General features: G+C 56.1%; 1 protein-coding gene and 1 long non-coding RNA gene across 4 annotated transcripts in view; one reads left to right on the forward strand and one right to left on the reverse strand.

The window, feature by feature from the left end:
• Positions 1-4,317: 4,317 nt before the first annotated feature.
• Positions 4,318-6,208, reverse strand: LOC121071465. Its single transcript, XR_005820619.1, has 3 exons — positions 6,028-6,208; positions 4,891-5,314; positions 4,318-4,393 (listed from the first exon to the last, which is right to left on the reverse strand). It is a non-coding gene; the product is annotated as an uncharacterized LOC121071465 (long non-coding RNA).
• Positions 6,209-6,452: 244 nt separating this feature from the next.
• SAMD4A (sterile alpha motif domain containing 4A) overlaps positions 6,453-17,001 on the forward strand; it is an 83,387-nt gene continuing 72,838 nt past the window's right edge. The window contains exons 1-2 of one of the 3 annotated variants that reach the window (XM_040559728.1): positions 6,453-6,676; positions 7,155-7,756. In XM_040559728.1, the coding sequence (XP_040415662.1) occupies positions 7,561-7,756 (196 nt within the window). In that variant the 5' untranslated portion in view covers positions 6,453-6,676; positions 7,155-7,560. Of the gene's footprint in view, positions 6,677-7,154; positions 7,757-17,001 lie in introns of those variants that run through there. The other 2 variants (XM_040559729.1, XM_040559730.1) reach the window with 2 other exon arrangements.

Consider the following 17,001-nt stretch of genomic DNA (forward strand, 5'->3'; position numbering starts at 1 on the left):
CAGATATCTTCCTTCTGTAAAGGAAGGTGCTCGGCTAGGATCCTCCTTCCCCGCCTCCTTCAAGCAGGGGACTAATGGTAGGAGGAAGACAATTCCGGTCAATTCATCTTAAAATGATGAATTACAGTATGGCATTTTGAAAAGTGGTTAGTTCCCTGACCTCTTTATGGGCTAAAACAGCACTGCCTTCAGCTGCAGAGCCTACAAAGTCTCGCCGTCACCACCGTGGCTGTGTGCAGGGTTGCCAGCAGCCGACACTGCCAACCTGGTACAACTCTATTCCTCTTCCCCATCGGGGAATAAGGGAAGGGGAAGTTCAACTCCGTTTTGGTGGGTCTGAGCACATCAGAACCCACACAAATGGTTTTGTCCAGCTTTAAGAAGAGCTGCTGAGCGTGTCCAACAGGATTCATTTACTGCTGACAGCAAACTGAAAACCATGGGTATGGTAAAAGGAGGCAGGAATGAGCTAACCCATTAGGAAGCCTTGGGGGTGTCTTGCAGGACCTCTGCCCAGCTGGTGACCGCAGTGGGAATCCTGGAACTTTCTGCTGAAGAACATGGCGCTCACGAACACTTGTGAGCGGGATGCTGGGGCTGTGTCACGTTGTTTGTATTGCTGCTGCTCTGTCGTGCCCGTGAGCGATGGGGATGGAGGGGTATGAGCTTGTAGTGCGGGGACGGTCATACCTGTAAAAGGGGCTTCTGCTGGTTTGGCTCCGTAAATGTGTAGGAATAGGCAACACCTACATAAAGGCGCCTTTGTCTGGATGCAGCTGCATCTGAACTGGGAGGGATCCTGCTTTAATTATGTTATCTCGTAACAGGAAGGATTTAAAACAGTAAAAATATTGTGTGTCAGCATATTCCTAAGGCTAGATGAAGTCCTCAGTGGAGGTTGATGTCCAAAGCGAGCAGTCTCTGTTTCTCTGACGGTCTTTTGAAAAGCAACCAAAGGTTATAAATTCATGCTGAGGTTACTGAACCTTCATTAGGGTTCAGGGGAACCCAAAAAACTCCATTTATTCCCCCTCCCTACACGTGTACTCCTCAGCCATGGAAGGGGCAATGACTTTGCCATAGTCATTGCCACAGTCGCTGCGTTTCCATTTTTCAGAAAACCCCTGTACTACCTGTGTGGGGTCTGGATGCTCTTGAGGGTCAGGTGAACCCCAGAATTACTTTTGTGGGACCTGCAGTAAGTCACCTGGACAATTAGCGCTCCCTGTGTTTTGTATCTTCAGCCTGCAGTGCCCTCGTATCAGCAGCAGGTTTGTGCCAAGAAGGCCCCTGTAGGTTTTAGGTGCCTCCTCCAGGTTTTTGCCTACTTGCAGTGAGGGTTTGGGGCAGTTCCTAGCATTCTGTACTCTCCCATTGCAGCCGCTTGACATCTAATATTTCTTGGCAGGTTCTTCAACAGCAGCTGGAGTCAGGGGACTGGTGGGAAATCTAATGCATCACTTATCTCTCCTAGTGCTATTTATTTAGTGTCTATCAGCTCCTTGTGCGCAGCAATATTTTAACAAACAGGCTAGAGGGAGGGTTGCTAACTTGTGAATTATCTTGATAGTTGTTCCTCTTCGTTTTTTCTTCTCTCTCTGCGGATGTTATTGAGTTCGGAGGCAGCGAGACCCCAGAGATTACGGGGGTCGCTGTGCATCAATCACCTGCCACCAGAACTGGCTGGGAGATGCAGATGCTCTGCTGCTGCTTAGCTGGTCACATACAGCACAGACACCCTCCCTAGGCTATCTGATTTTGGTCTCCAGTTCCTGAGGGTCCTTGCTTTCAAGGGTTTCCCCTGCAGGGAAAGAGCCTAGACCACGAGCTCAAAATAAACCAGCTTGCAGGAAGCCTGGGGTGGGATTTTGCTGGCAGCGAGGCCAAGGATGCCCACGGCAAGCGGGAAGCCAGGCACTGCGTTTTCTCACGCGGCTGCTTGGGTCGCCAAGATCAGCAGACCCCTCTCTCCGGCGGCACATTTCATCGATCAAAGTAGGAGCAGGCCGGCGGTTTATGGCGTACAGCAGCTCGAAAAGCAGTGCTTTTCACCAGGCGCTGCCGTACACGGAGGCGAGATGGCCAAGCCAGCTGCTGCTGGGCCTTTGAAAGCCGGCTTCTTCCTAGGTGGTCAGCACCGGACCCTGGCTGCAGCGCCATCCAAACCCTCCTCCGCTGGGACGACTTGCTCTGAGGCAGCTTGGATAGCACGAGGAGTTACCCTTGCTATAGGACCAAAGAAAGATTATTTGCCAATGTGTCTTTCTTTGATGGATTTGTGTTCATGTGAACATGAATAGCCAAAGCTATAGCTTTTCCAGCCTCTCAATCTTTAAGCATCTTCCCAGGACATGAAAGTGTGTAAATAAATCTGCCAGCCACAGTTTCCCCTTTCAGCCCCAACTTCTTAACAAATACCGAAAAGTCTCCATCAAGTCCATCAGGATTCGATGCTCTATCGCTAACAAACCATTTGCTTTTCTCCTGTCCTGAAAAAAAGGTATGTGATGATATAAAGGCCTCTTGACGCACTGACATGTTTTTATGGGGTCATTTATACCCTTCATTTCAGCAACCTGTACCTCGCCGGTCCCAAGGCACACCTGATGGATCCAACTTGCTGCAACACATCAGACACTTATTCCGCAGCACCTCATGGGCACAGGAACGTGCAGGCTTTGTAATTCTGCTTTGCAGAGCTGCACCCTCAGCAGTGCTTTGCCTGGGTACTTTTGCTGGGTTTCGTTCAAGGGTTTGCCGGGCAGGTTGGCAGATTTCTCTGCCATTCATCCTGGTTTATCCGTGGTTTATCCGTGCGGCAGTGCATGCTGCACAGAGCAGGGCGAAAACACACAGGGGCAATGCAGTCCCAAGGGCATACCCACTGATTTTTATTTTTTGGAGTCTTCTTTCTCCAAATGAGCTCCTTAAAGTACAAGGGTAGGAATAATTTGCAGTCTTTTGCGTGTCTCTTACTAGGAGCAACACAACCCTTTGTAGCGGGATTCAGAGCTGGACCTTGGCCAGTCAGTGACCCCCCAACACAAATCTGATCTAGTAAGCTGTTCTCATCCCCTGTACATCTCATTTCCAAGAGCATCTTCTCCTTTTCTTCTTTTCTACCTCCTGCTAACTTGTTGATCCCCTCGGAGACCCGGCTGGGAGTTCGGGAGCGTCGGGGCACATCGCACCGGGCTGTGCAGAGCTGCCAGCGTCCCTCCAGCCCCACCACCAGGCTCCTCCAAGGAGCAGTGACCTCCACCTTGCTCTGCTGGGAGGTGGCTGGGGACGAGCTGGGATGGCTGAGTTTGGTTCTTAGGGAGCAGCCTTTACACTTGGGCATTTGTATTTGTTCCCTGTTTTACAAGTGAAGACATCAACACATCAGAGCAGTAATTTAAGCGGGTGGTGGGGTGTTGTACGACACCCCCGTTTTCCAAGCCTTGTTTTGCAACTCGTTCGGGGGACTGGGGCAAAATGCAAAATACCCCTTTTTGGCCTCAGCGGGTTATCTGCATTTACGCCTCCTCTAGCTGCACACACACACACACACACACACACACGTGTACAATTTCCGTGCAGCCCGAGGTGTTCCCTCCGCAGGTGGTGCCGAAAGCCGCGTGCTGGAGGCAGGGGCAGCACTCAATGGGAGCAGTGTCCCTCGTGTTTGCCTTTCATGGCTGGATTCCCGGCCATTTCGGAAGGTGAAGGCGCGGAGGTTTTCCTCCACCCCAGCGTCCTGGCTACGTCTGAAACCTGACCTAGCCTGGCAGCTCTTGCTCTCTCCTTTAAGGAATTTCCCCTTAAATCTCCATCACAAGACACGTCTTCAGCTGGAACCAGGCTTCCAAAGAGAACTGCTTGAAAGATGCAGCTAGGGAAGAGATTTCCCCGGTGGCGTGTCCTGATGCGCATCTCCAAGCCTGCCTGGGAGCTGCTGGGGCCGGCAGCCGAGCAGCTCGGCCGAGCGGTGCCTCCGGAGGGACCAGCGCCTCCTTTCATCGGGACCATCTGCTCGCAACAGCCTCAGTCTGCCCCGAGTCCTCCAGCAAGCCGCTTTCGTTGCCGGCTGGAAATGGTGTGAAAAATCCCAGCGCTGTAGGTAAACGCGGGCCGAGGACACGGGATACAGCCAGCGGGGAGCTCTGTCGCCAGCGGGCATTTACAGCATGTCCCAGGGCACGGCACAGCCCCGTGTGAGGCTCAGGAGCTGGGGTGGGGTGCTGCTGGTCTGGAAATGTAGACCCACGTCGGTTCGGGGGTCACTTTTTGCTTTTACTTTTTGTCTCTTCTTTATTTTGGCTTTGGTGGGATTTATCTGAACGGCTCGCACAGCTCCACGTCACATAACAAGGTGAGGCAACCGCTGACAGCTCGGTGGCCAGCTCCCATACTTCGTTCAGGAGTAGATGGAAGAGACACGGGGTTTCGTTGTTGCGTCCTGCCTACTGGGACATTTTCACTAAGATTTCGTTCTAATGAGGTGGGAAACGTGGGCCTTTGTGAGCCGGTGGATGTACTCCTCCTTCTCCAGCCAAACTTGCCATCAGGTAGCTTCCACGGAGACGAACGTCTGCTTCCCTGGAACTCATCAGCAGTCAGGATTCACTGATTTCCTTACTCCACCTGCTCGGCTGATATTACCACGGTACACACAACCGGGACGGCGGGCATGTGGCCGCACCGAGCTACCCCAACCAAAACCCCACAGACCTGGCGCATCCCTGCCGCGGCACACGCTGCGACGCCAGCCCTGGGGAGGAGATCTTCTCGCTTGGAGCAGCTCGGGCGTCGTTCCCCTCGCTCCGAGCCCGCACCCGCCCTGCACCCTTCCTCTCGCCCCACGGCAGGGTGTTTTTTCCACGGCTCGCGGCAGGGTTTTGTAATTACCATAGAAACCTCCAAACATCGCAGCGTGGGGGAACGGCTCCTGCAGCGGCTGCTTCCTCGGGATGCTTTGGGGTTTCGGTGGTGCTCTCAGCCCCGCAGAGGACCGCGTTGGATGTCTCAGCCCCAAATATTCTTCCGATCACTGCTGTTACTGCAAAACGCAAAACCCCGGGGGGCGGCACAGGCGGAGCAAGCTCGGCAGCCTTAAATTAGCGACGTGCCAGCGTTCGCCAGCTCCTGGGGCGCGGGGATCCCGGTGCTGTTGAAACGCCGGGGGCTTGGGGAGCCTCGCGCCTTGCCCCCGTGCAGGACGCGTGCCCCGACCCCGCAGACGGCTCAGCCTCGTGGCTCCGCGCCTCCTGCCTGCACGCCGGGGCCGCGGGAGGGGAAAGGGCCCTGCGATGGCCCATTTATTAGGATGGAGCTGTAGGATGAGACAGATGGCTGCGGTTTGTTGGCAGGGAACCCCGCTCGTGTTTGTTTAATTAGTCACAAGACAGACTGAGCAGGCAAACCCGTACGCGGGGTGAGCCGGACCCTTTGTGCCTGACGTCCAGGAGCACCGCGCGGAGCAGGGATCCCCCCGGCTGCCCTTCCTGCAGCACCCACCAGCACCCAGCCACTTTTGGGGAGCGGATTTGGGGTGAGGGGGCTTGCCAAGGCTTTGCCTCGATCCCTTCGCTTCTTGCTCCCCCTGCAACTTCTGACGCCGGAGTGCTGCGCCCCTAAAGCAGCAGGGATGTGGGATGGTGGCAAGGTACCGGTGTCCCTTGTCCCCAAGCTGGGCACAAGTCAAGGCTCTGACATCCTTTCCCCGTGACCCCAAAGAGCCACACTCTGCACCTTTACTTGCGCTTTGCGGAGCGCTATCCAAATTCTGCCCCACATCTGCCGGCTCCCTGCGGGCGCTTGTTTTCCTTTTTCCTCCTTCCTAGATGTACCGGCACCACTCCTCCCATGAATGCCAAAGAGATGGAAGCTGCAGGGCAAAGCCACAGCCCCAAACCCACCCCCTGCCCCTACAACCCCCCCATCCACCCCCATCGCCTGCACGCAGCTGCGGGTTCACCCCGGGCGTGCAAAGCGGCCTTAAAAAAAATATAAAAAATAAATATATGGAAAAAAAAAAAAAATCACCCTTCCTTGCGGCACGAAGCACGGCTCCATCTCCTCCACCCCAAACCACCGAGACCCCCAAAAATCCCCCAAACCCCCCCCCAAAGCCGCCGTTCCCCCGCGCTCCGCTAGGTGGAGGCTTCCTCCAGGCTCCGCGGGCAACCCGCAGCCCTCGACGCGTGGAGGCGGGGGGGGGAGGGGGGGGGAAGGACACAATCCGGCTTCGGGGGAGGGGGGGGGCCGAGTTTGGGTTCATTTTTGATTTTTTTTAGCATTTTTTAATTTTGGGGACCGGGCCGCGCTCGCCTCCCCCGGGGGCGCTGCGGGGAGGAGGGGGGGGGTGGGGGGGGGGGCTGGAATTGCGCGGGGAGGGGGCAGAGAAAAGGCGCGCCCCCCGCCCCGGCCACGCCCCCTCGCTCTATGACGTCACCGCTATGCAAATGAGCGGCATGTGGGGAGCGGGGGCCCGGCGCGCCGCCGGCCTCAGTCTCGCGCCGCGGAGCCGCCGCCGCTCGCGCCCCGCGCCCCCCTCCCCCCCCCGGCCTTCCTCCTCCTCCTCCTCCTCCTCCTCCTCCTCCTCCTCCTCCCCCCCCCCCCCTCCTCCCCCCGCCATGGCTCGGCCCCCCCCGCGCCGCCGCCCCCTCCCGGCCCCGGCCCCGCGCTGAGTGAGGTGAGTGCTTTGGGGGGATTGGGGGCCGGGGGGGAGGGGGCAACTTTTTTATGAAAAAAATACGATTTTTAGTAATTTTGGGGTTTTAGGGGGGGCGGTGTGCTTTGGTGCAATCGCCCACCCCCTAACAGCAAAGGGGGGTGATTATGGCCTCCCCCCCCCCCCCCCCCCGCCGTGGAGGTGCGTGGGGAGGGGGTGCTTGGGTGTCCTGGGGGGGCACAAAATGGAGGGGCCCTTGGAGGGGGGGAACAAGATGGGGGGGTCCTGGGGTGGGGGGGGCACAAAATGGGGGTGTCCTGTTGGGGAGGCACAAAATGGGGTTGTCCTGGGGGGGGGGGGGGCACAAAGCAGGGCTGGGGCTGGAGGAGCGGGAGGCTGCGGTGCCTGGGCTGCTGCGGGCCTTCCTCCTCCTCCTCCTCCTCCTCCTGCTCCTCCTCCTCTCCCCCCCCCCGCTGACCCCCCCCCCTCTCTCTTCCAGGTGCGAAGCCCCCCGCCGAAGCGCCAGCCCCGCTCCCGTGCCTTGCCCACCCTCGCCGCCCAGCCAAGGGCCACCTCCGCTCACGCAGCCTCCGCCGGCCTTCTCCTTTTTCCATTTCTCCCCCGTTTTTGACCGTTTTCACCCCCCCCCCCCCCCCCCACCTCCGCCGCCTCCACGTCGCCTCGGGGGACCCCACCGCCGCTCCCGAGCCAGAAGAAGGGGACCCAGAGCCCGCGCCGAGCCCCGCAGCCCCCCGCCACCAACCCACCCTCGCGCCGCAGCCGAGATTTTTTTTCCTCCCCTCCGGTCCCCCCCCCCGGCGCCACGAGACGGCGGCGAGAGCTGGAGGGCGGGGGGGGCAGAGGCTCTCCCCTTTATTTATTCTCTCCCCCCGGCCCCTCTCACCATGATGTTTCGCGACCAGGTCGGCGTGCTGGCCGGCTGGTTCAAGGGCTGGAACGAGTGCGAGCAGACTGTTGCGCTGCTCTCGCTGCTCAAGCGCGTGAGCCGGACCCAAGCCCGCTTCCTGCAGCTCTGCCTCGAGCACTCCCTGGCAGACTGCACCGAGCTGCACATCCTCGAAGGGGAGGCCAACAACCCCGGTGAGTCCTCGCTGCAAAAAATCCCGCCCCCCCCCCCCCCCCCTCCGGTTTTTATTCCTTTTATTCTTATTTTTCCCCTTTCCGACGCTGCCTCGGTCTCCGGTCGGTGCTGTAATGCTGGCTGAAAAAAAAAAAAAAAAAAAAAGAGGTTTTGGAGCCAGGTCTCCCCACCATGACTGCACCGAGAGCTTTTTCCTCTTACGTTTTAATATTCAAACCCATGACGGCTCCTTTCGGTCGGGTTCCGCACAGGGAACTACTCCGGTCTATTGCGTGGTGTAACTACGGTAGCACGAATGATTGGTGGCTTTGCTTTTTCTCCGTTTTCTTTTTTTTTTTTTTTTTTTTTTTCCCTTTTCCTCCCCCCCCTTCCTCCTTCCATGCAGTTTCCTGTGCAATAACTAAGTCAGGTCACGTAGAGTCTGGATTTTCTAGGCTTCTTTTGGCCAACGTGGCTTGCTCGGCTCCCTGCAACACGGAGCAGCGGCCCGTCACTACCTCAGGCGAACTGTTATTTTCGCAAGCTCTGGCCAGGCCGGGTTCTCCTAAATTTTCATTTATTTTATTTTATTTTTTGAAATGCGGCAATTTCGATTTCATCACTCAGATCCTGTTTGGACGCATTTTTTCCTGCGGCTCTGAATACCCCCTTGTGTTTGAGAAAATCCGAGGAGACTGCTGGCTGTTGCACAGAAATGTGCGTGGTTACAGAAGTGCCTTTTGGCCGCTACAAGTTGCACACGTAAATAGGGCTGGAGCAGGGTGAAAATCCCCTAAATTCTGCGGGTTGCTGTTGTGTTTTGGGGTGCGGGTATCCCGGGCCATCCGTGCGCCTTGGCAGCATCTGCGCCGAGATGCGAGTTGAACAGAGTTTGTTAAACGTGGAGTACGAGGAGGGGTGGCGAAACCTGCCTGGAAGTTGCGTGGCTTTTCCCCCAACGCCCCCCCAAAAAAAAGGGAAAAAAGGAGAAAAAAAAAAAAAAAAAGCCTTGCTGCAAAGCATCCCTGGTGGTCAAAACCCCTTGTGGGGCCGGCAGCCCCCGTGCTGCTGCATGCATGGAGAAGCATGAGAAGCCGGCGGGGTGTTTAGGGGCTTTTTTACGGCTTTTTTGGGGCGGTGGGAGCTCGGGCTTGGCGCTGGCCCCGCTGTGTTTGATGACGAGGTCCCTGGAGGGGAGCTGGGAGCAGGAAACCACCCCGGGGCGCGGAGGGAGAGGAGCTGGAATTGGCCGTGTTGCCTTATATAGCTCTGGGGAATGAGGCAGGAATGCCGCGGGGCGCGTTTCGGGCAGTGCTGGTTTTCATAAACAGCCCAAGGGCCGGACCTCGGCCACTCGGCTGGGGACGGAGCAGCCGAGCTCCTCCGGCAGAGCCGTGCGGCGCCAGCGCGGCCCTGCTGCTGCGTGCCGGGGCCGGAGCCCTCCCCGCGCCTTCCTTCTTCGTCTGCGTTGTGGTTTTTCGTTCTGATTTTGTTTTGGATGGAGCCACGTCCCCTAGGTTCCTGGGGGATGGTTTGCAGAGGTCCCAAGCCTTGCTGTTGATCCTCTTGTCGGGGCTTCGCCTTTGGGAGAGGGAGAATCCCGGTGCTTTCCGAGCAGGGTAACCCCACGGCCGTGTAGGGCCGGGGACCCCAGCTTTTGGGCCCCACTCTCAGCACTGCCTTCTTCGTAAGTCCGCCTGTGTGGTGTTGGATTATTTCTTTTTTAGTAGCCCTTATTCGCCGCCCATTTGCGGTCTGGCGTTTGCCACTTGGCTGGCAGTGGGACCGCACCAAGTTGTGCACCAAGCGCCATCCTCACCTCGCCTTGTGTCACTCGCTGCTCCTGAGCCCCCCGTGCTTGCACGGGCTCCGTCCCTGCCGGGCTGGGGGCTGTGATGGCTCCCGCCGAGTTGTCCTGGGTGTTGGGGACACGGTAGCGTGCGATGAGATGGGTGCAGGAGCTCATCTCCCACGGGTGCTTTGGTAAGGGGCATCACCGTGAGCCAAGAGATGCCGCTCGGAGCGTGCCGCGCGGATCTGATGTCGCAGAGCAAGCGCCCGAATTGGCTTCAAAAGTGGGTTCGGTGCGAGAAGGGAGTTGGTTTGTACCCCTGGAGAGGTCCTACCGCATGTCTGCCTTCGAGGAGAGGCGTCTTGCAGGATCCCCAAGCGTCCCCGAGATGTGGCAGCACGGTGCGCGGCCACCTGAAACCCCGGTGCATTAAAATTTGGGGGGCTGCAAAGGTAAAAGGGAAGTAAGGAATGAATGCAGGAAGGGAAACGCGTAGCTTGTGGCCAGGAGGAGCCTCGCTGAGGTTTCATGGTTCACCTGGTGCACGACGCGGGTTGCTGTTAATTCGGTTTGAGTGCGAATGCCTTCCTGCTGTGCAGGGATACGGAAACCATATTATCGATGCGCAGAAATAGGAGCCGCAGGTATTCTATAGCACTGGTTAAAAGTCCGCTATAACTTCCTTCCTTCCTCCCTTCCAGCCCGGCTGCTGTCGGACGCCGCCACCTCCTCGGCGGCGCAGGGCACAGCCTGGTTAGGGCACGGGGGCTGCTCTTGCCCCCAAAAAACCACCTGTGGAGTTTGGGCATCGAGCACGGGACGTGCTCCTGCCGTGATAACCGGGGGTAGGACCAGGGGCTGCTCAGGGCTGGTCCCACGTGCAGCCAGCCCCGCTGGTGGCAGTGCTGGAGCTGCTGTGGCCTCTCAGCTCCTGCAATTCCTGCTGGAGATGCCCCAAAGCTCCCAAAAACATCCAAATACCCGTCTGCATCCTCTGCAGCGGGGTGACAGTTTCACGCCCTCGGTCGGAAGGGCGCTGAGCTTTCTTTTCACCGGCCGCTGGCTCCTCTGCACGTTAAGGCCACAATCTTTATTTCCTTTCAGCAGGCTGTCGAGTGCCACAGTGAGAGCACCAAAATGACCCAGATTCCTTGTCCCGGCAAGGGCTGGCCGGAGGAAGAGGCAGGGGTAATGTCTTTAATTAGACCAAGTGATGCAGCTGGAAAAAATGGCCAAGCGGGAAGGTGCAGAAGCTCAAAGGAGGGCTTGTGTGGTTTATTTTTTTTCCAGCTGTACCAGCTGGTCTAATAAAAGGCATTACATGTTCCTGCAGACCTCGTGTACCTTTAGGTGGCTGCGGCTCCAGCCCTGCGGCCGCTGCTGCTGCCCCAGCTGCGGGCGCCCATCGGAGGCAAACACCGCGGTTCCTCCGCAGCGGCCCCCACCCGTGGAAAACCACCCCAGTGCCCAGCTTTTGGGTTTTGTTTTTTTTTTGGCTTTCCTGCGATGCTGAGCTCCGGTTTGAGTGCTCTTGGGACAGGCTGGGTGGGAGCACTGCTTTGGGGATCGTTGGATGGGGCGGGAGGTGACATCTCAGGCTCCCCACGCACGCTTTTGTCTGTGCAGGGAGGATGTCCTTACGGATCGTGGCCTGCACTTGCAGTATTCTTCGCAGTTATTTGGGTTTTGATTCTTTACCTGAAGAATCAAAACCAGTGGTCACCTGGCTGATGGTGGGTGAGCATCATGGTGCAAGCTGGAGCCCTCTTTGCTCTTCCCTCCTGCTTTTCTGCTCTCGAGTTGATAGGACCTAGAGGAGGCACTCCTGGACTCGTGCTTAACCCTTCTGCGTTTTCATCTGTTGGCTTAAAATGCCTCCCCTGGGCTGCTTGGTGCCACCCCTCATAGTCAGAATGAGGTGCAGGGAAGTGTTTTGGGCATCGCTGCAGAGCAGAGTCAGAGAATCCTGTCCGATCTCTACCCAAAAGCAGCCTCCTGCGCACGTACCTTGTGCTCGTGCTTGGAGAAGCCGTTGGGGCTTGGCTGTCCCCCGAGAGGTGGCCGCAGGAGGGTGAGGAGAAGCTGTGCCGGGCATCTCGTGAGGCTCTCTGGCAGCCTTGGGTCCGTCAGGATGCGGGTGGATGGGAGATGGCTTTACATGGGGAGCTGAATAAGGACAAACCGTACAGCCATAAGTTCAAATAATCGAATTTGCAAATGCATTTATCCTCAAATGGGATTACGTGGGGGAGCGGGGAAGCCTCTCGGCCGGTGCAGCCCAGTGCCAGTGGGTGATGGTTTTCGTGGGCTTTGCCGTGTGAATGATGCTGTGTGCTGCTCTGGCCGCTCACATTGTCCATGTTTGTGCTCGGGCCACTTGTTTTTAAAATGGTCGGTGCCCCAGTCAGCCACGTAAGACCCTTCGGGACCAAACCACTGTCACGACGTACCCGTTTGGTGGAGCGCTCAGCTCCAGGACCCCCGATCTCTGTGGGTGGAAGGCGAAGGTGCTGAGCTAGCAGGCGGTGATGGGATCATTGGCCTCTTTCTGTTCCAGGGTGCAACTGACCTGTAGCTGCTGCAGGAGGAGGAATTGGCTTTCCACCAGCTAGGTTATTTCCAATTTTTTTTCCTTGCAAAGTTCTGTGCACCGCTCCCTGAAGCGGCTGGTGATGGTTTCTGGGGACCAAGTGGATCGCGGCGTGAGTCCCCAGCTTCCTGCAGTTCCTCAGGCCCTGGCCTTTCTTCTTGTAATCTCCCATCGAAAAAAAAAAATACCACCATTATTAATTTAATTTGTAGCCCATGGACGCAATTTTTTCCAGGCTGGGAGTTATGTTTGCAATCAGTGTGACTCACTGAAATAGTAATTAGTGTGAACACTTGCTTTATTTTAAGATACATTCGTCAGTGCCTCAGCTCTCCGGCTTCGTGCTCGGGTCTAATGTTACGGCAGATAACCGTACAGGAAAGGGCACCCCTCACGCCGCCGGCACCCCGAGCTGCAGGGCTTGGAGCAGGGAGCTCCACGGGGCTCGGCTCCACCGGGGTGCAGAAGCTGTGGGATTGCAGCAGCCACCGGGCAATATTTTGGGGGTTCCCACCCGGCCACCCGACTTTTTGCACAAGTGCAGGAGTCCACGGCTGAGCACGGCGATGTGTGAAGCCCTCGGTGCCCGCAGAAGCACGGGAGCGGGGCTCGGCACCGCGGGCTGCAGCTGGGATGAAGCCTTGCATGAATCATGTGTGCATGCGTGTGCCGCTGAGTGTGCATCGCCCCTTGTATTTTCTCGTTCTATTTTCAGTGAATAAACAAGAGCATTGCTTTGCTGTTAACTCTCGCTTTCCCGAGAGCTGCTGAAGGGCCCTGAGAGATGCTAGAACGCAGGCCCCGATGCAGGGGACACACGGCTTGCACACCCCTCGTCTCCTAAGGGCGATGCGCTTCTCTTTGCAGTGCTCTGGCCCCGAGGAGGAGACCCAGAGGCTTGCAGAGGTCACTGCTGAGCCTGAGTTTGGTAATGGCGAGCGGCCAAGCCGGTGGCTTTCCATCTTGGCCCCAGCAGTTACAGATAAAGCTCAGGTTGGAGCAAGCAGGCCCGCTCCTGGCTTTCCACCCATGCGCTGCTTCCTCTTCCACAGCAGATGGGTGAAGCGGAGGGGCAGGATTTCATCGAACCAGGGTCAGGTCATTTCCCTTTTGGAGAGGGCAATGACAGCTTGTTTTTTTTTTTTTTTTTTTTTTTTTTTTCTTTTTGAAGGGTCTTTATGGACAGGGTAGATTGCTTTGCTGGCCCAAGGGGCTCATGAGCTCGGGGTCTTGTCCCGAAGCAGAAGGCTTGGGATGGTGCTGCTCAACGGGAGACAGCCCTGCGGTCCTGCCTGCTCCATTTTGGGGTGATAAACAGGAAAAGAGCCCTCTCTGGAGACAGAAAGCTGGTTGTCACAGAATCACAGAACCACAGGATTGTAGGGGTTGGAAGGGACCTCAAGAGACCATCGGGTCCAACCCCCCTGCCAAAGCAGGTTCCTTAGAGCAGGCTGCCCAGGTAGGCGTCCAGACGGGCCTTGAATATCTCCAGAGGAGACCCCGCAACCCGCCTGGGCAGCCTGTCCCAGTGCTCCGTCACCCTCACCGTGAAGAAGTTCTTTCGCATGTTGGTGCGGAACTTCCTGTGCGCCATTTTGTGGCCATTGCCCCTTGTCCTGTCCCCACGAACCACTGAAAAGAGGTTGGCCAAATCCTTCTGTCTTCCACACTTAAGATATTTGTAAACATTAATAAGATTCCCTCTCAGTCTTCTCAAGGCTGAACAGCCCCATGTCTCGCAGCCTTTCCTCACATGGGAGATGCTCCAGGCCCCGTACCATCTTTGTGGCCCTCCGCTAGACTCTTCCCAGGAGCTCCCTGTCTTTTTTGTGTCCCTGTACCTGGCAGGAGCTAGCTGCCTGCCACAGGTGTGTGAGTATTTCTTACCCTTCCCATGCAAGAGGCGAACGAGCAGCTGTAAGCGAAGGGTTTATCAGTGCGGGTTTGTGTGTCAGCTGCCTGCCTCCCAGCCCTGTCTGCATGTGGCGACCCCATTGCGTGCTAGGGGTGTATCGAAGATTTTGTAGCATTGTGTTTTGGTTTTTTTTAACCATCTTGCAAGCACGCAGCACCTCGCCTGGGTCTTCCCAGGCTCGTGGCTCCTGTGTGGTGCGAGTGAAGGCTCCCCTCACCTGCAGGCCCTCAGGCCTCTGCGATCTGCCAGCAGAGCCCTGGGCGACAGCCACGGGTCTGCTATTATTAATTCTGCTGCCCTTTGCGGCCCTTTCTGGGCATACGCGGTGCTGGAGCATGGTGCAGCTTGATTCTGTCTTGTGTTACATACAAATAAAAATCCGCAAGGCAGAAAAAAAAAAACTTCTGTGCGTGTTAACGTGCTCGAACGAACTCACGGACATTTTATGTGTGAGCGTGGGACTTGCTGTTGCCGGGATGGTTCGGGTGCGTGGCACCCGAGGCCGAGCCAGCCTCTGCCGCCGTCCCTGCGAGCCTTGCCTGACATTTGCAGGAGCTGGACACGGCCCAGCGCCTCGGGCTGGCACGCCTGGAGATGTTACTTTACGTAGAGCAATGTTCATATTGCAAGCGTTCGGCCGCTCCGCTCCGCTCTTTGCTCTCGAGCGAGAGGCAGCCCTGGAGGGGAAGCACAGGGCGCTGCAAAGCTCTTCTGTGCCTGAACCCCACCAGTAATTGCTTCCAGATTGCTTTTGCTTTCCTTTTTTTTTTTTTTTTTGGATGAAACTTATTTCAGACAAACCACAAACCTGCCTGGCTTTTAACCTGTTAGTTCTCCTGCTCCTCGCCTGTGTTGCTGCCGGATGGGACAGGGGCCAGAGTTACGTTTGGTGACTTTATTATTGTAAGAAGTCATTGACCAAGTTTAGCATGGTGAAACACTCTAAAATTCCCTTTCCATGCTACTACATTTTTTTTTTCTTATTCCTGTGTTTGCAAAGAGAAAACCCAGACCATCATGGATCAGTTGTCCTCACCGTGGTTTTTGTTGTCCCTGCTCTTTTGTCCCTCTTGTGCAGCACTAACGGGGGGGGGGGGGGGGGGGGGGGGGTGATGTGGAAGACAGAAAATCACGACTTTGGTTGTTGTGGGGAAACTTGGCTAGTCGCGCTCGTGCAAGCAGAACATAGTGTTTCTGCAGCAGCTGGACTCTACATTCATGCGTTTCCCCGGGTTATGTAGTTTTTTTTTCTGCTGGGATATTCCTTTTGCTTCTCTTGCAGTCAGTGTGTTGCGTTTTTTTTTTTTTCTCCCTCTTTTTGTCTGTTCCCCTGTGAGGTCCGATCACCCGTGGGGTCAGCTCGTGGTTTTTTAAAAAAAATCTTGCAGTTCAAAAGAGGTGGGTTATTTTTAAAAGGAAAAAAAAAGAAAAAAGTCCCCAGGCTGTTTCCCTCCAGATAGTGTGAGCGTGGATGCAGTGCTGGGTTATAACTACCTGAGTGACCTTTTAAGATAAGAATTGTTATTGACCCTGGTATTATGTTAAACTGATAAGAATTCTTTTTAAAAGAAGGGAAAAAAAAAAAAAGAAAGAAAACACCCTTCAGTAACCATAACAACGGACTCGGAGACAGAGGCGGGCGCTGGCGTCTCGAGGGTGTCTCCGTCAGGATCCCAGGGAGCTGGAAAACCTCCCCGGAGCTCTGGGTCGGTGCCTCCAGCGATACTCTCGGCTTGGGGGGCTGCTTCCATCGGTGCCAGCCCCCCAATTTTTCCCTGTCTACAGCAAATTGGGGCCGGATTGGTGCTGGGCTCGGCCCCGTGCTGGTGAGTGCGGTGGGCACAAGGGGAGGATGCTGCGGGGAGCTGGGGGGGTGTTTTGGAGGATGCTGTTTGGGGCCCTCCCTGCAGGTGTGAGGATGGAGCCCCCATGCTTGGGGCTGCTCCGAGGGTGCTGGGAGCCGGATGGGAGCGTGCACAGACCTGAAGCCTTCCCTTGCACCCTGCTTTGTGTGTTTGCACGTGCCCATCCTGGGGGTGCTGGCAATTTTAAGGGGGATTCACGTGTTTGCCAGCAAACGTGGTTACGTTCTGTTGTCGCCGGTGGCTGCTGTGGTGGTTGGAGCAGCAGAAAACCATCTGGGAGCCATTGTTTTTTCCTACCATCTGCTTTTCTGCCTTCCCCCATCCCTTTGCTCTTACATTGCCCCCGTGTAGGTGGTGTCTGTATGTCGTGAAGGTGTCTGTCCATCCTCGTGGCGCCCAGTTGAGGTCGAGCCAGAAGGTGAACAGGCAACCAGCAGCGAAGGGCAGAGACCCCGGAGATCTGGAAGGAGAGAGCATAGGCCCGATATGGCAGAAAATACCCAGAATGTTTTAGAACGAGGTCTTAAAGAATATATATAAACCCACTTTGAATATGTATCAGCCAAAGAGGCAAAGGTATGCAGCTCAGCGTGCTCGGGAAATCAATTACTTAAGTCCGGTTGGTTAAAAGAGTCGTCACAGCAGCATGGATTCGTTTAACGATAGCTCTTAGCGTGGCGTAAAGGTGTCTTCTTGGGCTGCACTCGCCAACCTTTCATCGCATTATTCCGAAGCAGCCAGTTGAAGGCTGAATGCTTTCTGTAGCCGATGTCAAATCTCGGTCAGCCGGAGAGCCTTTATAAATAAAGGTGTCTGCTGTATTCAGGCGTACGTGGATAATAGCTGCTGTAATTCAGCTGTCCGCCTCAGCTAGCCGGCTTTTATAAATGACTGATCAGAGATTCCACCGAGAAGGGGTATTTAAAGAGGTGGAGCTGCTAAAAGTGGTCTCCGTGCTAAGGAGTGAGCGAGCCTGCCTAGCCGGGACAGGTGGCCGGCACTGCCGTCCTGCCACTGCACCCAGGGTTTGTGGTTCAGGCAAAGCAAATGTTGCATTAATAAAACTTCTGTGCTGCAGTTTAAATGCAAGAGGCTGCATCGTT

The sequence above is a fragment of the Cygnus olor genome, chromosome 5 (assembly GCF_009769625.2).
Source record: "Cygnus olor isolate bCygOlo1 chromosome 5, bCygOlo1.pri.v2, whole genome shotgun sequence".
In the NCBI taxonomy this organism is placed as follows: domain Eukaryota; kingdom Metazoa; phylum Chordata; class Aves; order Anseriformes; family Anatidae; genus Cygnus; species Cygnus olor.